At 40.5% G+C, this 17,332-nt stretch overlaps 2 protein-coding genes across 2 annotated transcripts in view; one reads left to right on the forward strand and one right to left on the reverse strand.

Annotated features, from left to right (window-relative positions):
• LOC127373511 (arf-GAP with dual PH domain-containing protein 1) overlaps positions 1-10,098 on the reverse strand; it is a 29,854-nt gene extending 19,756 nt beyond the window's left edge. Inside the window, exon 1 of the mRNA XM_051418052.1 lies at positions 9,691-10,098. Within this exon, the coding sequence (XP_051274012.1) occupies positions 9,691-9,781 (91 nt within the window). The 5' untranslated portion in view covers positions 9,782-10,098. The remainder of the gene's footprint in view (positions 1-9,690) is intronic.
• A 1,114-nt stretch (positions 10,099-11,212) lies between these two features.
• Positions 11,213-13,146, forward strand: LOC127373681 (cytochrome c oxidase assembly protein COX19). The gene is made up of 3 exons (XM_051418362.1): positions 11,213-11,387; positions 12,411-12,522; positions 12,769-13,146. Exons 1-3 carry the CDS (start codon positions 11,306-11,308, stop codon positions 12,860-12,862), a joined length of 288 nt encoding a protein of 95 aa, XP_051274322.1. The 5' UTR covers positions 11,213-11,305; the 3' UTR covers positions 12,863-13,146.
• Positions 13,147-17,332: the final 4,186 nt, after the last annotated feature.

Raw genomic sequence — 17,332 nt, forward strand, 5'->3', positions numbered from 1 at the left:
GAAGAGAGATTAAAAAAAGGAGGGGTGAGAAAATCTTGTCATAAAAAAGCGCTCCAACAAAGAGAACACCAGCTCAAGGTTCAGGCTATAAATACTGAAAGTGCTGATGCTGGCACTGTTAAGAGGTAATAGGAGCAAAGTAAATGAAGCAAATATTACAAGGGACTCTGGTAGAGTGTGTCCCCGCTCGTAAAGGAGAGCAGGGCGGCAGAATGTGATTTTGGGGAAATCCTATTTAGCCTACTGACAGGAAACAGACCGCCTGAGATCTGATCAGAACTCAGCAGAAGTAGTTATCAGGTTAGTTACATCACAAATGCGCACGCATGCATGCAAATACACACACTCACATTTATACGCTCATGCAATATGTTATACTTTTAAAATGAGACGAGAAAAACAGAAAAGTGCAAACACACACACACACACACACACACACACACACACACACACACACACACACACACATCCTGGCATGCATGCACACACACACACACACACACACACCTGCGCACCATCTCTAAACAGACCGTATGCTGTTTATTGCCAACACGAGCACGTGACTAAACACACGGTTTGGCTACAGCGCTAGGAAAACCAACAGCAGACAGACAGAATGCGCAAAAAAAAAGAAGAAAAATAGACAAGTTTTTTTTCTCTGCAGCGTGATTCAGTAGCAGCATCCGTGGGTGTTCAGCAAAGGTACATTTGAGTCACTGTATCACACTTTGATTCTGTCCATGCAAATGACGTTGTCAAAGTCAGAGACGCAGTGTGTCAGAGACATAGACAGAGTGTAGTGAGAACAGAGGGTCAGAAAATGAGGGAGCGAGAGATGAAGCTGTAGACTGGAGTTTTGCACTGATGGCAGAAATAATCTGATTGGTGGAAAAGTTCAGTGGGTAAATAAAAAGAAAACATAACACACAACAGAGCGCAAGTTGGCTCACCGGTAATGATAAATGACAAACAATCCTGGTCAAGATGGAGTGCTGAAATAATGAGTCCATTAATAGATCAGACAATCAAGAGAAAATGAATTGTTTGTGTTATATATAAAGGAAATAAAAGTAAAACAATGTTCCAGTTCCTTAAGTATGAGTCATTTGTGTTTGTCTGTGTTTTATATACTGTAACTAAAACTGACATAAAATGTCATATCGATGGCTTTTGGATGTCACCCTGTTGCACTCCATTCTGTGACACTTCATAGATCAATTATTTGGTCAATCAAACAAATAATTAAACGGTTTAATCAATCACATGCAACCTGATTCAGTGAATAGTGTTTTTTTTCTTGTTCATAATATGGCATTAATAATCATCGTAATGTAAACTCCCCTAATGGACAAAACGTCAACATCAGCATGACATAAGGCTAAAAACTGCTGCTATTACGTCATACACAAATATGGATTACACAATAATTTTTCCTTCTGTGACTAATGTTTATTTTCACTGTCAGTTCAGTTTCTGACTGAACAAATAATTTGTGGAATTTTTTGAAAAATGGCTACCACAATTGACCACAGTCCTAGAACACTGAATGATATAATCATTAAGTAAGTATGCCTATTGACTCATACAAAAATTGGAACAATACAGTGATACAACAGTGTATCATGTTAAGCCCTGCATAACAGCCTACTAATATAATATTTAGAATTATATTAAATAAATATATATTATTTAGAATATGTAGAGTGTAGTAACTTACAATGGGCTGAAAATACTTAAAATACCAGATTCTAGCATGTAATTTCTAACACCACTAAATACTTAGTATTTTAGTATTTTAGTTACTATAGTAACATATAATTTTGCTGTTACCTTGTGGAATATCCAACATTATCATATAAGGTATAAATGAATCATATATAATAATAACATATGTTATTAGCTATTCAGCAGTGAGTTTATGATATTTTTGTGCCCAGTCACAGGTTCTGCTGCTGAAGCAGCCAAAGCTGGACAGAGCCAGCTGAATATTCATAAACACCCACCCCAGGATCCCCACAGCCAGCCCGGTGTTACTGGCCTTCACTACCAGCTTACCACTGAGGAACAAGACGCCATGCAAGGCAATAATCCTCTCAGTAATCTACCAAACGGCAACACTTGGGTACCAAGGAGAGCACACGCCACGGGTCTGGCTAGATTAATAAACCAGATTCTACCCAGTAAAACCAGCAACAAAAAGCGTCATCCTCACTGTCAACAATTAGACCACACTATGAATAAAATCAGCAGCGTCGTCGGCTTATCCCTCACACTAAGATTAGCAGAACCGTTTACAGCCACAAATCCTCTGTCCCTCTCACAAACACAGTATATTTATTTTGCTCACCTAGCTGTGTGTGTTTCTCAAGGATGCCTGCTGGTTCAACTCCAAGATAATGAATTATGCAATTAAATTCAGACAACAAACTAAATACAATTAATGTCCTGTTGTAGATGTCCATCTGTCTCTGTTTTGTGCTGGCAAACCTGAATCCAGGACAAGATTCACTCAAAAATCTCTGCCTTCAATTAATAGCCCGGGCTTTTATGTGCTTCAGTAACTGAAGTCAACCTGCCAATATTTGGAACAGGCGTCTATGGGACAGGCCTTTAATTCCTTTTGTACAAATCTCTTGCTTATCAAAGATGGGAAATACCAAATACCAAATTGTTTATTTAATGATGTGTAGCATGTCCATATTGACAAAAGTTTAAACATGTATATTTGTGTAGGCGATCTAAGCAGCTTAAACTTGCTATCTAAACAAATATTGGATGAATTGTCATGACATTTGGCACACAATTTCATGTTCCCTATCATGCTAAAATGCTAAAGTAAGATGGTTAACATAGTAAACAATATATCTGCTAAAAATATGGATGTTAGCTTTTAGCTCAAAGCACAACTATATATAGCCTCATAGCTGCTAGAATCACTATAGCCCTGTTGCTAAATATATCACAAACGATTAATGATTAATAATTGATTAGTTTTCTGTTGATTGACTTATCAAATAATCTTCTCTTCTTTAGCTTTTTGGTTCATAATCATGGCATTTCATTCATAAAAACCTTATCAATACTGGCCTATCCTGGTATTAACATTTGATTGATAAGCAGCTAATATAAACATTGTTGATAAGGATCCCTTTAAAGCTGCAGTAGGTAACCTTTATGGTAATAACTTTTTGTCATACTTGATACAATTTTCTACCGTACCCGACAGAAAACAGCCAATCAGAGCAGAGAAAGCTAGAAAAGACTCTTTGGGTTGGAGGCTTTAGATTTTTTTATTTTTAGTCTTTAGTTTTTAGTCTCAGTCCCACTGTTGGTAAGTGACTCCCTCGTAATGAGACTTAAAAATCAACTACCTTTCTCGGTTCTGATTAGTCGTTTTCGTTCAGGCCCAATAGATTTTTGCAAATTCCGTCATGAGCACAAGGAGGAGTCAGAGGAACCTTATTTTTTTCAGATCATCTGTCCCTGTACTACTGTCACAAAAAAGTGACAAAAAATATTTTCATAAAAGTAACCCACTGCAGCTTTAATGATTCATTTAAGAGTTGTGACAAGGATGTGCACATTTACAGCTGAGAATTAAACTATGAACTGCTAAAATCAGCCTATAACAACCAATGTATCAGTCACGCTCTATCCATGATGTTGTAATATGTGTATGTGTATGTTGTACACTGTATTTGCACACGTGTTAACATGCAGAGTGTATGCATGGTCACAAGCGGCAGAGAGTACCATGTCCTCAACGGGTAACATGCAAAAGCCACTCCATTCTCACTCTCTCTTCAACTGCCATTTCTCACACAAGGAGGCCCTAGCAGCGTGGTGCACCGCGACCATGTGAACACACACACATGCATGCACAGTGAGAGGGAGTAGCACTCAAGGGAATCATTAGAGAGCTAACAGAGGGAGAGAAAGGGCTCAAAAAAAAAATAACATTCTTGCATTTCTCTGTCCTCTTGAGGCTGGAGAAAGCATAGATGGAGATACCACAGAGCCTGACGGGGGAGCAGCAGGGGAGAGGAGAGGGTCAGGAATGAGGAGGTGATGGAGGTAGGGGGGATGCGGTAGGAAGGGAAGGGAGGAAGAGTGTGGGTTCCTTATGATGCAGAGAAATGATGTGAGCTCACAAGATCCCCTGAGGGCATCGCTGCCATCAACGATAATCTTCCTTCGATTGATCTCTTTTAACCCATGACAAGAAGGCAATATTTGTATAAATGTCAACTCATCTTTTAATCCCTCTGGATCATGATCAAGCTCAAAGCGCTCCAAATGGCGCTTTCATGTGAAGAAATCAAACCTTGTGCTTTTTTCATCCATTACATGTCCTTGTTTTTTTTTGACAGCAATACACGCGGGCAAATACACACCTACGCACAACCCTGCTGACACAAAAACACACAACCAGCCATTCAGCGGTGAGGTCATCGCTGTCTGAGTCAGGCCTTACAGAGAAGCAGACAGCACTCATGGAGATTACTGTGGCCGCATGACTAACTAACCACACACACACACACACACACACACACACACACACAAGGACACACAGGCACAGGGCTTCCTCCTGTACATGCACACAGAAGATGTTTCTCAACAGGATTACTGTGAACAACAGATGCACGGTCGTAGTGAGCGGGAGGTGGAGAACTCCCGATGTAGTGTGACTCTGTGACAGAGGCTGTTTGAGGCGTGTTTGTTAAAGAGCTGCTGCGCCTTGGGCTCGGTCTCGGAGGAATTGTTGAGAGAGAAGTCAGGGAGCTACACGGCTCGTTTGGTTAAGAGACAACAGAGCTTTTGATTTGACCGCGCAAGGTTGAAGAAAGAAGCGCCTGTAGCGTCACTGCAGGGCAGATGCAGGATAAATGAACGAGGGGGGTGGCATTTACACAATGGCAGCCCCTGTGCCTGCAGCATTGGCAGGCACTTTTCTGCATCTGCAGCAGTTTATTCGTATGTCTGGACGTATGTACACACCAGTCTGTCAGTGGCTGCGTGATGGTGGGGGTTAATGAAGAGACGGCGGGTCCAGCTGAGGTTGTGACCCTCTCATGTCTCGGCTAAACCCCTCTGGCACGGGCAGAGTGTTTTATTTCCACAGCGGTTACAGTCTTAGATTTGACTTCAGTTTTACTCTAAAAAATGTCAAAAATGTCCATGGCTTGTATAAGAAAATCATCAAGGTTTTCCTCAACATTTCACTTGAATCTGTGGAATTGGGTCTGTGTATTAGGGATGTAAGAAAATACTTTCTACTTGTTTTGTTTATTGTATGAATTCTCAAAAACACTGTATGGATTTTTTGTGTTTAAACCCCCAACAGCTAGATAGCAGTGCTGTAAACATAAACTGAGGGCTATGATGCTGGATGTTACAGGGTAATGCAGATCCCACTGTTCTGATTCCATAAAAATGTCTTTTAACTCAGACTGTATGCATATGGTGGTGTGTTTTTTACACTATGACAGTTTTCCTTAAGTTAGATATTTAAAAAATTGCAATATATGGCCTTGCTAACAGTATCGCAATATATGGCAATATACTGAATAGAACCCCTGTATCGTGATATGTATCGTATCGCCAGATTCTTGCCAATTGTAGCTGCAATTTGAGTTTTATTACCTTCCACCATGGAGAGAGGCAGGTAATCATTTTGGGGTATTTTTGGGTTTCCTAAATGATTCCCTGTGTGCTAGTGACGTGTGTCCATGCTTTCCTCCTGATTCCTATCCACACACCTGCAATATATCTGTGTTATGACTGTGTCTTGTATTTCCCCCTACACCCTGACACAGACTCTTCCAAGAAGTGTGGTGGTGTCAGCTGCTCGGCTCCCGGCTGACAGGTGTCACTGCAACCTCCCATCCCTCGGTAGTAGAAGGCAGAGGTATTATCGTTAAAGGTGTAACAGGCTGTTATTCCCAAGTAAGTATCTCCCAAAAAAGCTGTAAGCAAAGGGAAGACACCTGTAGCATAATGCTAATTCTTGCAGACGCTAGTTCAGTGAAAGGAATAACAGAAGTCCCCAGAAGTCACAAGGTATCATGGGGATAGGGTTAAAGCGGATAGTAATGGTGTGAAATGCTAGCTTTGAGCATAAAGTGTGTCTATTCACTGCATGGGGAGGGCACACAGGTCGAAAGGTCGAAAAACCTATGCCTACAAATGTAAGTTGACATTGATTATTTCTCATTAAACTACAAATAAAAGATCTGTGCAAAGGCAGGGCTTTCAGAATAAAAGCCCACTGCTTTAAGGCTAAGGTTATATCTCACACCAGTTTGAATGAAGAAAAGTTTTCTCTCAAACTTGCCCTTAAAAGACATTGAGAAATAGTCTGGAAAGTCATAAGCAGGCTGCCATAGGAGCCTGGACCTCCCTCCTATGTCATCATAGCTCCTGCTGCTTTTGCTGTTCAACAAACACCTTCCTCGCACCTCAGAGGACTGCTGAGGCTTCTCTCTGGAGGAAATAACTCATTTGTGCGTCCTTAGCGAAGGGCAGAACCGCAGCGCTGCTGAGCTACAGAGAAACCCTGCCTCTCACCGGTCTCATCTGAGCACACCAGCGGAGAAAAAAGATAGGGAGAAAAAAGGCAAAGGTATGGAAGGGCAGGGTAAGAATGACTAAGCACAAAAAATGCACAGGCGGTGTTGCCAATTTGTGTGTTCTCAGACCAATTAGAGCAGGCTTTATGTCTGCTTAGTGGATGTTGTATCTGTGATGGGAAGATAAGGCAGGAGTGAGGGAGGACAGCCAGGACACTGTTGATGGTGTGATAGTGTGTCTTTACTCTGTCAGACTGCAGATTCGCATACATTGGAGGGGTTTCATGTGATGTAACGCGGCAGCCGTATTGGAGGTCCTCAGCTTATAGTTGTTAAAAGCTGCAAAACACCTAAAAACATCGATTAGTGTTCGCTTTATTTATTTCACCACTTTACCTCGCTGTCAGGCAGCCGTTTCCAAAGGAGAAAATGGCTCCATTATATGGCTCTCTAAATCCACCCGACACAAAAACAGTAATTTTACCTCGCAGAGCATGGAAGCTGCTGGTCTACAAACTGCTGCTTTCGATTTAGTTCGGACCCAAATGAATGTGTTAAAACACCAAAGTCACACATCGTGCCATCACAATCGGGGCAGTGATCGACGAGTGACTCCTGTGTTTTGCGAGGTAAAATGACTGTTTTTGTCAAAGGAGTCTGGTGGCTCTGAAGGGAGCACAGTCGATCGATATTAACGCTAGGTAAACACTACTCCTACAGAACTACACTCCATAAACTGATATTGATTCTTTTTTTAGGTGGGCCTTTTTAGGTGGCTATGTTTTGTTGTTGCGTCCACCCTTAGCAGCGCATTGCCTGGCTTCTGTGCTGGTACTCCTGTATGCTTCTCCAAACTAGGTGCGTGCCGACTGCCGTCTAACAGTAGGCAATACACTGACTACAGATAAGTATCTCACACAACACCACTTTCAAAAAAACAGAACTATCCCTTTAAGTCCTCATAAGCAACCTTTGCTCACGCCCACTCCAGTACAATATATGTTTGTGTGTTTACTTTTCTGAGATGATTTGTGGTATTTTGAGCTGTAATGAAACTATGATGTTTTCCTGAAAAAGCCACTGAGATAGGATCCTGTCCCCATCTGGGAAGGAGCCGCCGAACCAGCATCAATAATTCATATCTTGACCATTATGAGATATGAATTATGAGCCTGGGAATGCCTGATCTGGTAGCAGAGGAGGGGAAGAAAGATAACGGCTCGGTTGATGGATGGCTATCCTAACACTCTTCATCTGTGCAGTCAGCTCTCCCGAAACGAGCCCGGTGTTCGAATGCAAATACGGGAGAAAGCAGCCACTGGATTCGGCCGAACTTACACGGCTGTTGACCACTAAGCTGCCTTCACTAGCAGTTGTGTTTAAAGTGCCTTGTTCTCGGCAATCTCAGCACTTGTTGAGGGTTAAGAGAGCCGACATGAGTCACTTCACCAGCTGAGATTTCCCTAGCTGTGATCAATCAGTCGCCCTGCAATTACCAGCTTCTCTGACTGTTCGGCAACTGCTGCACAACACAGAACATCTGTCTCACCTTTGCAGCACCAAGGCTAAATTTTGATTATGTAATGATGGCAAAGGTGAAATCTGCCAAGCAACAGTGATGAGCAATCTCAGGAGGGCAACAATCACAGCCATTGTTTCCTCCACGCACCGTAGATCACTGCACAACAGTTTAGGGAAAATGTATTCCGAAGGTCAAAGAAGGCTATGTGGGTAGCGGTAATTGGGCAAAATAATTTTCCCAAAACAAAGACTAAGAGTCTGCAGCCGGCTCTGTGAGGCTGTACTTAAGGCGCAGAGGTGGCTAATTAGCACTTAACACCAAGCAGAGCTGAGGCTGATGGGAATGTGATTAGTGGTGCAGGTCATAAATCAAAGTATTGGACAAGTTCAAACTTTGACCTGATGATGCCGCAAGAAGAAAAGGTATAGGAAGTTTGTGTCAATTCATGTTGGAACCATGAATGTCTTTTCATGGCAGCCCATCCAGCTGTTGACCAACTGACTGAATGACTAATACTGGCAACGCTAAAATATCAGCATGTAAAACCATGTTTTAGACCAGAACAGTTTATGTAAAAGCTTTTAGAAACTAGCTATAGGCTGAACAGCGTTATGTAAGTTGTGGTGCTGAGGAGCAAAAGGCCACATAAAAATTTCAGATACTTTAAAACTCGACACACGACCACACAGAGAGCCATTTACTTATTTCTCACCAAGATAACACCCTCTGGGTCAAAATGAAATCCCTCCTCAAGTGTCCGCCGCTCAAACAAAGCTATTGAAATATTTTTTTGCGAGGGCGCCTCTGGCTCCAAAAGCTGCTCCACTAACAGCCAGTCCTCAGAGGAGCCGCGGCCAGGGCCAAGGAACAGGCATCCTGGGCGGGCTCGGCTCCAAACACTGGGCGTACGGCCCGTACTGGAGCCTCTGTGGCCACTCACTGGTTTATTGCCATTTTCAGTAAGAAGAAAGGAAGGGAGGGTGTGGAGGAGGGACAGAGGGGGGGGGGAATTAAAGGGAAGAATGCATGGAGAGAGGATGGAGGGATGAAGAAAAGGAATGAGGCTGCTTAATAGAGAAATGAGTGTCCTGTAAATGAAAAACAAACATGTAAAACAGAAATACACACACTGGTAATTACTGAGCGAGCTGTGTGGAGGATGCTGACAGTGTAGAACATGATGATGACACCACAACACACACACACACACACACACACACACACACACACACACACACACACACACACAGTAACAACAGTAATAGCTGGGGAGGGATAGTTGACAAGTCTTTGTACACCCTCACACACTGTGACAACCACACACAGTGGTTTATGTGTTTATGGCTCAGACTAAGTCCAGAGTCCATGCCTCTCAGGCCTTATTATACCTGCAGAAGAGGCTGTCTTCAGGTCCATGTGTCCTGCCAGGCCTTTGTCAGTATATCTGGACCACATTCACTCCTTTGGTTTTGAAGCACCAGTGGGCTCGGTTCCCCACCTTGCATGCACCGGCTGCATAAAGTCTGTGGTCTCTGTGTGTGTGTGTGTGTGTGTGTGTGTGTGTGTGTGTGTGTGTGTGGGTTGGAAGGTTTTGCTTACCTGGATTGCCGCAGTCCGCGCACGTTTCGTTGCCCGGTCTCGCCAGCACGTCTTGCAGGAGCCGGTTGTTCCCCTCCGGTTCCAGCGCCATGGTGAGTTCTATCCGTCCAGCCTCACCGCGGTGGGAAGAAACCTGGCCAAGAACATCCGCTGCTGGAGTCCGACAGACAGACAGAGACACAGACAGACAGACAGACAGACAGAGAGACAGACTGCCCGATCACCTGTCACCTCCGATCTGAAGTGGAGGAGAAAGACTGGACGAGACTGAACGATCCGAGCCGATGCTGGAGGAAATTCTCTCTCTCTCTCTCTCTCTCTCTCTCTCTCTCTCTCTCTCTCTCTCTCACTGATAGCTCTATTACTGAGTCTCACTCACTGCATAATAATCAAGCCTATATGTTACCATCACCTCCTCCTCCTCCTCTGCCCTCCCTCCCTCCCCCCTCACACAGCCTGCCCGTCTCTTTCCTCTCTCCCCTCCATCCACTCTTATATCTTATGGAAGTGAGACATCCAGTGGCGGACTATCAGAACGCGTTTAATAGAAATGAATAAAAAGAAATCTACAACTCTTTGAAAAGTCAGCCATCATCTCTAACAACACGGTGTTCCAGCATTCTCAGAATAAAACTGTACAAATATAAACAATGAAACAACTGGAGACTAACACACAGGAGGGGAACTATATGAGAGGTTTATATAAATAAAATCAAATAATAAAATAAAAATAAACAACCAGCATCTTCATAATATTATATTCCTAAAGTATGATGATATTATATTCATTATTATAGTATGGTGTTATATAGGCTAGTATTATTATAGTATTTAAATGTGTCATATATTGTGGAGGATTTACTTTATAGGTTTCAGTTTTATTTATTTTGCACAGTTTAAAACAATAGATAACAAATGGTATACAGTGCAGGCAGAGGCAGGTAGCCTCCACATAAAGTTACAGTTTTACTGTTTAAAAACACAGAATACAGGAAACAGTGGGCCTGTGACTATATTAAAAGTGACGGTAAACTAATAATGAGACAAAATATATAACAACAGTAATAGTAATTGCATTCATTGTAATAATAATATCAATAATCGACATACATACATATCGATGTAAGTATAGTTTATTATAGAATGATCGTTTTTTAATCTTTGTCATTAGCTATTATCCACAGGTTTATACTCTTATAATTTATTATGTTATTAGTTTATAAGGATAAGAAATAAGACTTATAACTATATACATGTATGTGTATAATATGTGTATTATTTTGTCCTTTTTTCACTAGCTTACTTTATTAAGTGCATTTAATGCTAAGCTTTTTTTTTTTTAAACTAAACTAATTTTAATAACTTAAAAAATTATAATAATAATACCCGATTTATATGTTTCAAATAATTTTGATGGACATTTGTTGTTGATTTCTAAATTACTAACGTTAGGACTTAATCGAAAAAGTGAATCGATCACCGATGCGATTCAATCGACTACTAATGTCTGTCTGCTGAGGCGACTCGGATACAGTCGGACGTCACATTTAGGCGACAGCAGGGTGAAGGCTGCCGCCGGACGAAGCACTCACACTTTATTGAACAAGAAGACAAAATGTCTACCGCCATGAACTTCGGGTCGAAGAGTTTCAAACCTCGGGCTCCCGACAAGGGCTCGTTCCCTCTGGACCATTTCGGTAAGCTAACACACACACACACACACACACACACACACACACACTGACTGCAGGCCTCGGGTCAGCAGCTCATAAATACGTCTTTCTACTCTCTGTAGTTCTCTTTCTACTCTCTGTAGTTCTCAATGAAATCATTTTTGTTCCATTGTATTGAAGAAATATCTTTCCTTTAATTAGCTCATAGCTTATAGCTCGTTAACCCGCAGTTTGAGCCGCTCGGGTGTTAGCATTATAATGAAGTCAGTGTCTGTGGGAGAAAGATCCTCTTACAGGTTGTTTATTAGCACATAGCGGTGTTCTGGAGGAATGTACATATTCCTCAAAGGCTCCTCTTCCTCTCTGGATGGTAAAATATTCTGTACGAAGAAAACAAGATAAAGTTTAAACCCGTTTCTCAAAGTTACACTGCTAATCTAACCTAACGTGAATGTGGTAGGCGGAAATGACACGCTGCTTCATTTGTAGACGGTGAACCAAAATTCATTTTATTATTAATTCTATTTGTTTAGGTTGGTGTTATTTTATACTAATACATCAGAAAGTAAAGCTTCATTTATTCTAACACACAGTTACAAGGTGCTTCACAAACAAATAGATACATATATATACAGATGTACATACATAGACGCACACAGTATATACATGTAGGTATACATGCACAATCATACACATACATATTGATACGTATGAATACAAACATATGGGTGAATAAAACAAGAGGGAGAGAATATGTTAAAAAAGAGACACAACATAAACAAGTACATAAAGAAGGAGATCTATAAAAAGGCTTGCATATGGAGGTTAAACATTCTTCTTTCTTACACAATACGTACAGCCCAAGTTGGCTCTTAGTCTGCTAATAATAAAACCAATAATAGTACATCACAAAGTGTATACACGGGGAATCATTAAGTGTTACAATAGCAACAAATACATTGAACTTCTTCACATGCTGATACATATATGAGCACATGACTGGAAGCTTGGTGCTGAATGTGTTTGTTATTGTTGTTGTTATTTCAGGAGAGTGTAAAGCCTTCAAGGAGCAGTTTATGAAGTGCCTGAGAGACAACAGCTTCGACAACTCCATGTGCCGACTGCAGTCTAAGGAATACCTGGAATGTCGTATGGACCAGTAAGAAACTTGATTAAAAGTACAGCCTAGACGTAATCCTAATCCTTATAGCGGAAGCCGTTATTATCTTAAAATAATATGATAAATTAACTTGTGATCTCGAGATAATGCCGTTAAGAAAATAACTGCAAGCACGGCCGCTCTGGGCTTCCATACGTTATATACGGTGACTGTGGTTGTGCTTTAGAACAAGAACTGTCAGCAGTTTTATCCGAGCTCAATCCTTTGTTATCTTGTGTTCTCCAGTCAGCTGATGACCAAAGAGCCTCTGGAGAAACTGGGCTTCAAGGACCTGATGGATCCTCCTCCCAGCCAAGCAAACAGAGACACTAAACCCTGACCCGCTGATGCCACCACAGCGGCTGTTTCAGAAATGCAAGGGTGGTGTTTTGCTGTGAACTCAACGCATCGAGCCGTTTACCATTGATAAGGTGACAACACGAGAAGGAATGGCTTCAAAGACTTTAAGACTGAGAGAAGAGGACATTGTGGTTTGCATTGTGGTCTTAGTTTGAGGTTACAGGGCTCCAAAATAATTGTATCAGTCAGTGTATATAAGATAAAATGTATAATATATAAAGATGCTATTTTGGCATGTCAATAAATATTTTGTATTTAAACTAACTGTGTGTGAAGATTGACTCTAGCTTTATTCTTCTCAGCTGCCGGAAGCTTGACACTAAACATACACTTGTTTGTCTTATTTTGAAGGTTGCTCAAGCTCCTGAGGAACAGTGACTTAAAATAGGTTGTTTCTTTTTCTCTATTAGTGATGGTGATGGTGACGGGAGGACCAAAGTGTTTTTTCAAAGCATATGAAGCAAAATTGCAACATCTGCTGGACAGTTGTTGTATTGCATTTAAATGGATGGATTCAATCCACGATTAAACACTTTGTAGGAATACATGTATTCCATTTTGTGTTCATTTAAAAAAAAACCAATGTTCTAGTTCTTTCTCCATGTGTTAACTATTGATTTATCTCCTCAGGGCCTTCTTGAATATAAGAGGTGTAAGAAAACCTAAAAAAAACAAAAACACCAATATGTCAGCATTTCAATCATATCTGTGAGAAAACTAAATGAAATTGTTATTTACAAAATTAACCACCACACTGGGATTTTAAAGTTTAAGTTTAAGATCTAAACTTGGAAGCTACATTCACAGAGCCTTCACTCTCTGATAAACGGCCTCATCCTGCATTAGAAAAGAACAAAAAGTAACACCCAAAGAGCTAATAGAACAATTAGAAGGAAACACCACATTTTTAATAATGAATAATTGTTAAAATATTCCTCCTAAATACAGACTGTAATCAGTAAAATGAATCTCTGATCAATATTCACAGGAAATAATCTGCTCAAAATTCATCAAAAACACTTTTTTACACAAACTCCCTACAGTTATTGTCTTCACTGTACAGTTTCAAGTACATATACATTGATACATCAGTATCAATGTTCTCTCCTGTTCTTATGAATTGAATATAATATCTATAAAATATGTCACTCAGTCAGGGGTGGTCAGTTGACTCAGTGACAGAAAGAAAGGAAAAGGGTTGGGAACCAGTGGTGTAATGCATGTGAGATACAACGAAGGCATACGTCACCCAGTGCGACAGTGTGAGTCCTCCACTTGTGTACTCTAAATCATTTCTGAACAACAATGAAGATTTTGGTCTTTTCATGGGAATTACTCATAAGAGAAATATAGACTATCACCACACTTTAAATTGCAGTGAAAACGTTAAATGTGCTGCTAACACTGAGGTCCAAACATTTATTTGTTAAATATTAAGGCTGTGATTTTTCTTTCACACATTGTCAAGGTCTGTATACATATATACTGTATGTATGTACTAATGGCACCAAGACTGCACATATTAGACTCAAAAGTATTATATTAGTTACAGAGTCCAACAAAGACATACTGCAGCTAATATTCCGATACGTATTAATTAAATAGACAATTAATGTTAATTAAGAAACTTAAAGGAAAATAAAGGGAAGATTTCTGCTTTGGAAGTCGTGATGCATCATTTTCATTTTGGCCGACCTTTCACAAGTGGGAGCAACATATCTGACTCTGTGTAGAGAAAAACACATTAGGTTCATTAGTGGATAATTAAGAAGGAATTCACATTTAGCGTCGCAACTGTACATCACTTTGGGTTTTGTTATCACAGGAATATGGAATATAGGAGTAAAATAAAATCTTTGAAAAAACAACAAAAATCATGAATGGAATTTGGTCATGACTGTGAGATTTCTACCTGAAAGTGTGTCTTCCAAACTTACTTTTTCTAACACTTTGAATGTTCTCCTGAGCCATCTGGCTGCTGGGTCCACACACTGGTGTGTTATGTTCTCGGTAGAGAAGCTGTAGAGTTGCAAAGGCAAAAAAGGGACATTAAGATGTTTCTTGAAAAAATAATAATGGTGAAAAATCATGTGTACACTGTAGTGTAGTAGTTTCTCCTACACACTTCACAACCTGTTTTCATTCCCAGGTCGTCAGATACAGACGCCAGCAGTGTTCACTTAGTTGCAATCTGTAACTTCACCACTAGATGCCACTAAATCCTACACACAGGTACTTTAAAGGACAGTTTTACTCAAAAATCATACAGCGTATGCCCAGCTTAAACCAGAACAGTAAAGTTACGGGCCATAAAACCAAAACAATAAGCTGAAAGACGCTATAAAGCTATAAATTATAGTTTTGTATTTTTCATTAGTTTTTATTTCATTTTTGATTTTTGTTTTGAATTCAGTTTAGTTTAAGTTAGTTTCCAGAGGGTTTGCTCATTTCAGTTTAGTTTTTATTGTTTAAAAATGTTTAGTTTTCATTAGGTTGAGTATTAATTTGTGTTTTTAAATTTTAGAATAGGTATTACAATACAAACACACTGACTAACAGTCGTGTAGACATCCCAGTCTCAATACGTTTGTTGTGTTGACAAATATGACCAAATTGACGAAGACTAAAACTAAAGACATTTCCTGTGTATTCTATTTTAGTTGAAGCGGTTGCCTCTCGGGGACAGTTGAGGTCACTGTAAGCAGTTTGAATAACAGTCGCTGCCTTTTCTCTGGAGAGGACAGAATTAGTGCCAGATATCTGTCCTTCACATTAACGCTGGTTTGTCTGCTTGTGATTAGCTTCGCATGAGACTTTTTCTGACACACCCCACCCAAACACAGACAGAAAACAACAGTGTAAGAGTTAATACTTTTCCTTACATGAATGCCCGTATTCTACAATGAGGAAATGTGGTTTCTCTCTGTTCAAAGCAGGAAACAATGGGTTCTCTGACGCGGGCCTTTGAGGCTTTCATACAGCAGGGGGGAATGACAGGTCCTGGACTCCTGCCCATAGGCCTGTAGCACTGAGGACACCCTACAATGCAGCACAAACACACAGAATAACATTAGTAACAGTAGTAAGACTGCTGGGGGAAAATATCCCTCATCCAGCCAGAAACTTTTTGATTTAGTGGATGAGAGGTTTTCTAAACACAAATCTGGAAAGTGACTGATTGATATTCTGTTCCTTTTGACTGTGGGTCTATCCTCAGTTGCACAGTGTGTGCCAAGCACAGACTGAACAACAGGAGGAACAGCTGTGATGAATAACCTTAAAGTCATTTTTCATGATATGCTTGCATTCCAGTCTACCCCCATTACACCCCACCAATACAAATTTGACCATTGGACCCTCTCCATTAACATTCAATACAAGTAATTACATTTAAAATTAAAATTAAATTCAGTCTGTGCCTTGCTATTTCACTCTCAGTTCACTGTTATCAGCTGTCCTTAAAAGACTCCAGTAGTGAAAGCCACACTCACCTTGTTCAGGGAGGATCAGCAGTAAATACACGAGACACACTCCAAACCTGGAGGAGAGAGGCATCCTGGGTCGAGGTACGATAATGAGCCGGATTCTGGAGGGTCACTGAACAAACTTTTGTTGAATCAGGTACAGAATATGAAGACGGTTGTAAAGCCGGAGTGTTTGCTGTAGAGGGAATGCGTGCTCTGGGAGATGATCTGCAGGGCGCCACTGCACAGCTGCAGAGTGTAATGGCCAAAACATCTGCATTGGCTGTTGTTCAGACTTGAGCATAACCAATCTGCGCTCCACCCCCCAAATTCCAAACAAGAAATATAAGTTAGACCAGACCACAGGGTGTTCTTATTTACAGTTGATTTATAAGCTAATGAATACATACCTATGGATATTATATTCCATTCCTGCCAGTAGATCCTCCTAAATGTAACATGCTTGACCCTGACCACCAAAGTAATAATCATTGATCCTGTGGGGGACATGGCTGTGTGTGAAATTTTGCTGAAAACCATAAATGTGAATCTCATGGTGGCTCGAAAGGAAAAGTCTGGGGATCACCAAAGTCATTCATCCTCTGGGGACCATCAGTGTCCGTACAAGATTTGAACAATTCCCACGATTGTTGCACCGTCTACCAAAGCGGTGGAGCGACAACACCATATCTAAAAGTGGGAAGTAAGCCAGTACAGTATTACTGTAGTTTTTCACTTTACATGAGTATTTATTTTATTTGAGTGTAACTTTTACTATCTACATTTACAATATCTGTACTTCCTGTACTCCTTACATTTTCTTTTTTTATGATTAACAGTTTATTGGTTTTTCAGAAAATGTAAACATACAAACATATCCATCAGAAAAATGAAGCAAGTACACATACAACAAAATAGAATGAAAGGAAGACATAGCGCAAACCATAGACAGAAACTAAACTAAAAATACATTTTATAAAATAAAA

This window comes from Dicentrarchus labrax, unplaced genomic scaffold (genome assembly GCF_905237075.1).
Source record: "Dicentrarchus labrax unplaced genomic scaffold, dlabrax2021, whole genome shotgun sequence".
Classification (NCBI taxonomy): Eukaryota; Metazoa; Chordata; class Actinopteri; family Moronidae; genus Dicentrarchus; species Dicentrarchus labrax.

What these genes read in the sequence shown, in the direction of transcription:
- LOC127373681 (XM_051418362.1), top strand. Translation starts at nt 11,306, where the DNA reads ATGTCTACCGCCATGAACTTCGGGTCGAAGAGTTTCAAACCTCGGGCT. An exon ending in GTTCCCTCTGGACCATTTCG is followed by an intron (nt 11,388 to 12,410) that starts GTAAGCTAACAC and finishes TTGTTATTTCAG; the next exon opens with GAGAGTGTAAAGCCTTCAAG. An exon ending in CTGGAATGTCGTATGGACCA is followed by an intron (nt 12,523 to 12,768) that starts GTAAGAAACTTG and finishes TGTGTTCTCCAG; the next exon opens with TCAGCTGATGACCAAAGAGC.